Source organism: Condylura cristata, unplaced genomic scaffold (assembly GCF_000260355.1).
Source record: "Condylura cristata isolate star-nosed mole 26May11 unplaced genomic scaffold, ConCri1.0 scaffold00007, whole genome shotgun sequence".
Lineage (NCBI taxonomy): Eukaryota > Metazoa > Chordata > Mammalia > Eulipotyphla > Talpidae > Condylura > Condylura cristata.
In genome coordinates, this window is record NW_004567108.1 from 4803559 (window position 1) to 4807531 (window position 3973).

General features: G+C 60.3%; 1 protein-coding gene across 1 annotated transcript in view; it reads left to right on the forward strand.

Moving 5' to 3' along the window:
* The window catches only part of TRIO (trio Rho guanine nucleotide exchange factor), a 71322-nt gene that overhangs the window by 40440 nt on the left and 26909 nt on the right, over window positions 1-3973 (forward strand). Inside the window, exons 13-14 of the mRNA XM_012721745.1 lie at window positions 3291-3486; window positions 3712-3809. Coding sequence (XP_012577199.1) covers window positions 3291-3486; window positions 3712-3809 — 294 coding nt within the window. The remainder of the gene's footprint in view (window positions 1-3290; window positions 3487-3711; window positions 3810-3973) is intronic.

Consider the following 3973-nt stretch of genomic DNA (forward strand, 5'->3'; position numbering starts at 1 on the left):
CCTCTAAGAGTAATAATAAGTTCTGTCCATGCTTAAGCCATTTTAGAAATGGCTAGAAAATACTAGAAAACCCAGTATTTTCCCCCCACAGAAATATTCTCAGATGGGAAACAAAATATTCTCAGATGATCTATAATACTTACCTAAAAATTGACTTCTGTACAAGGGAATATATAAATAGGACAAAGAACAGGTTTCTTATTTTTCCTCCAACAGAAAGGGTTGGCTCCTAGCTTTGTGCCAGGCAGGTTATTTTTTGAGCCTGATGAAGTGGAAGCCAGGGTGGTGGATGAGCTGACCGCGTCTGGGAAACGTGACTCAGGAGCCGGCCCCCCTCGGCCTGGGCGAGTGACCCCCCGGGCCTGCGGGCCTCACGCGGGGGCACAGGGCCCAGCCAGGCTCTGTGGGGCACCGAGCCCGAGCGGCCGGTCCTGGTGACGCAGGCCGGGGTGTGGGGACAGGGCTGCGGGTGGCCAGCCAGGGCCGGCGGCTCTGCTGAGGGCCAGCGCGGGGGGCTGGGGGCAGGGCCTTCTCAGGCCTCTGGCCACTCGTCTGAGCCTCCCTCCACAGTGTTTCGGGAAGGCCCTTCATGGCCGTGGCCTGTCCTTGCTGGCCAGTAACAAGGAAGGAGTCAGGTCTACACCCGCTGCCGGGTGAAGCGTGCCCAGGTGCTCTGAGCTGAGTGCAGCCTGCCAGCGGCCCCAGCTCGAGACAGCCGGCTCTGGGGAGGGCCCGCAGGTGGGGGGCTGGGGCGGCCCAGTGTCCCCGTCACCCCGACTTAAAGAACGGCTTTTGTACAACTAGCTGCTTGTTGATTCCTTCCAAATAAGAAACAGGTCCAATCAGAAGCATTTTTTGAGATTTTTCTTCCAGGACCTTTTGGAGGAAAAAAAAGTGATTTTTGCCTTCATCTGCATCATGCCATTTTTTAAGGAGAAAAGATGTTTTTTACTTCTAGATAGACCTACTTTCACTGAATCATGTGGGTGAGGAGCCTGAAGCCCAGACTCCCCCACCACGGCCACAGGCCTCCCGGGGCTGCAGCATGGCCAGCCGGCTAGACGGCCCCAGGGGCCGTGGCCCAGCCACCCCGCAGCTTTTGAGGGTCTGGGCCGAGGACACCCAGTCTCTGGGATAAGCCTGAATTGTGGAAACCTGTCCACTGCGAATGCTCCTCGGACCTCAGGAAACAGTTCTCGTAGCTCCAGGAGACACGGGGTGCTGTCTGGGTCAGGAGAGGAGGCCCCCCGTTCGCCGCACCCCCCGGTTTGCAGTGGGGGTCCCCTGTGAGGTGGCCTCTCCCATTCCCGCCTCCAGATAAACGCAGCAGCCTCGTGGCCCGGTGCCTTGTGGAGAGCAGTCTTAACTGCGTGGACTTTTCGGAAGGGAAGTTGGACTTTGAAAGCTCCTGGCGCATTTGAAAACAAAATGGCTTCCAAGTGGTTTCCAGTCAGCACTCACGACTGACTTCCACTTCTTGAGCTTCGTCCCTGCCCCAGATTTCCTGTTCCCGCCCTCTCCCGCCGCCTGGGTCGCGCCCCGGCCGGGTGGCCCAGACCTGCCTCTGGCCTGTGCGCGGCGGCCCTGGGGCCGGGACCTGCGTCTCCGGGCCGGCCGGGTCTGCGCCTCAGCCCCGCACCCAAGCCTCTTCTCCCTCGGTGTCAGAGAACAAAGATTGAGGAAGAGAATTCTCTGTAGAGATAAAAAAAAAAAAAGTTCTGGTAACTTACTGTTCCTCTTTGAAAGCGTGTCTTCCCGGTGGCGTTTGGTTCAGGTCTGACTGGGCCCTGACTGAACTTATCACTTCTCAGGGAGCAGCGTTTAGTAAAGGGCGTGACGCGGCGCCCGGCATCAGATAGGCCGGCAGGCCCGTCCAGCCGGGGGGGACTGGCCCGCACCTCCTGTGGGTTCTCCGCACACGCTTGCTCTCTCCAGCTGCCCTGGTGATTTGTTTCTGCTCCTGGGGACGGAGTCCACGGGGAGCCAGAGGAAGTGGGGTGTGGTGGAGAACCCTTTCTTAAGGTGGTCTTTCTTCCCTCCCCTCCAGGCTTTATGATCTTTAGTCTTAATTTCTTTTAAGAGTCAACAGTTTTCTTAAAGATTTATTTATTTGTGCATACAGAACTGGGGTACAGGCCAGAGGTGCAGGGGCGGTGAGAGGCTTCACCAGAGACAGAGCGGGGAGCAGAGCAGGCAGATCGACAAAGTCCACTGCTGAGGGGAGCAGCAGGCGGGCCAGGAGAGGTCTGCCACACCATGTGGTCTCCTCCGGGGCTGGCGGGAATCGAACTCATGCGGAAGCGGCTTCAGATTCTCAGTGCTGTGCTTTACCCGCTGAGCCACCAGGGAGGGCCTTAGTCTTAATTTTTAAGAAACTGACCGTGAAGGTCTTCCAGCCCGAGCCACAGCCGCAGCAGCTGCACAGCGAACGTTCTCGCCTGACCCCAAGCTCATCGGCTTGTCTCCTGTGCCCCGACTGCCTTTCTTTGGCGTTTTGGAGAACGTCCTTCAGCCTGTCCTTTCTCTCCCAAAGACGCGCCCAGGATCCTTTAAAGCATAGGGCTGTCCGGCACCCCCCAGCTCTGCCGCACCCTCCTCCCTCCTCCCGCCCAGCCCCACCAGGAGGTGCTGGGAGTCTTCACTCGCAGGACAGCCAGCCTGCAGCCTAGAGCCCTCTGGCCGGCCCCTGTCCATCGGCGGTGGCTTGCTGCAGTGACCGTCCCGCTCCCAGGGCCGCGCCCCCGCTCCCCGCCCTGGCGCCTCTTCAGCCGGGAGCGGCGGTGAGGGCCCGGCTGGCTTCAGGCCCGTTTGAGGCGCGCGTCCTCGGGTGTGAGCGCGGGTCCCCACAGAGCGTCTCCGGACGTTCTCAGGCACGGGCAGCTGTGGCCCGCGGTTTCATGGCACGTCAGAAATAACCTCCAGTTTTCCCATTCTCTGTACATGAATAGATTGACCTACAAGGAAGAACTTCCACCATCATTATACGCGCCGATAATATTCCCCTTTACTCACTAGTTTTTAGAATAAACATTAATTCGCTCCTTGCTGGTCTTGAATGGGAACCGGAGCGTTTTCCACTTAATTTCTGGGTTAGCGGGCGTTCGTATTCCCAGTCCATCTTACTCACCTGTGGCCGCCTGGGCTTTTTAACCCCTGAGGGCCCGCCTTGGGCCAGCGGGGTCCCCCGGGGGCCGCGTGCCGCTCGCCCCTTCCTCCCTCCCCGGGCTCGGTGAGGCCGCCGGAGGGTGCTTGGGCGGCGACTTGGCCCGAGCAGAGTCTCTCCCCGCCAGATCATCTCGGACCTGGAGTCCTGGAACGACGAGCTTTCCCAGCAGATGAACGACTTCGACACGGAGGACCTCACCATCGCCGAGCAGCGCCTGCAGCACCACGCGGACAAGGCCTTGACCATGAACAACCTGACCTTCGACGTCATCCACCAGGGGCAAGACCTCCTGCAGTACGTCAACGAGGTGCAGGCCTCAGGTAAGACTCGCCTGCGCCGGGGCGCGTGGGGTGCACGGGTTCGCCTGTGCTGGGGCGCGTGGGGTGCACGGGCCGAGCGCAGCCCTGGGCACAGTGTGGGCCCCGCTGTCCCTGAGGAGCCGGTGGGCTTCACGTCTTCCCTGTCCTGGTCTGGGGCTCACCTGGTCCCACGTTGCCGGCGCCGGGCAGCTTGTTTCTCCAGCAGGTGTCGCTGTGGGCTCACAGATGGGGGGACCGCGGCCGTTAGAGACGCCCTTAGCAACCCCCTGCACACAGAGTCTCCTTTTACGCAAGTGCCAGGCCTCCTCCAGCATAAACTGGGGGTACGGAGGATGCCCACGCGGCAGACTGGAGTGCATTCCGTCTAAAGATGCAGCGGTTGCCCCAGTGTGGGTCGAGACTGGGACGGTTGGTGACGAGAAGCGTGGTGTCTGGCGCGGAGCACGCACCTCTGCCGGCCCTGCCCTCGGGCTCGGCCCGGCCAGGC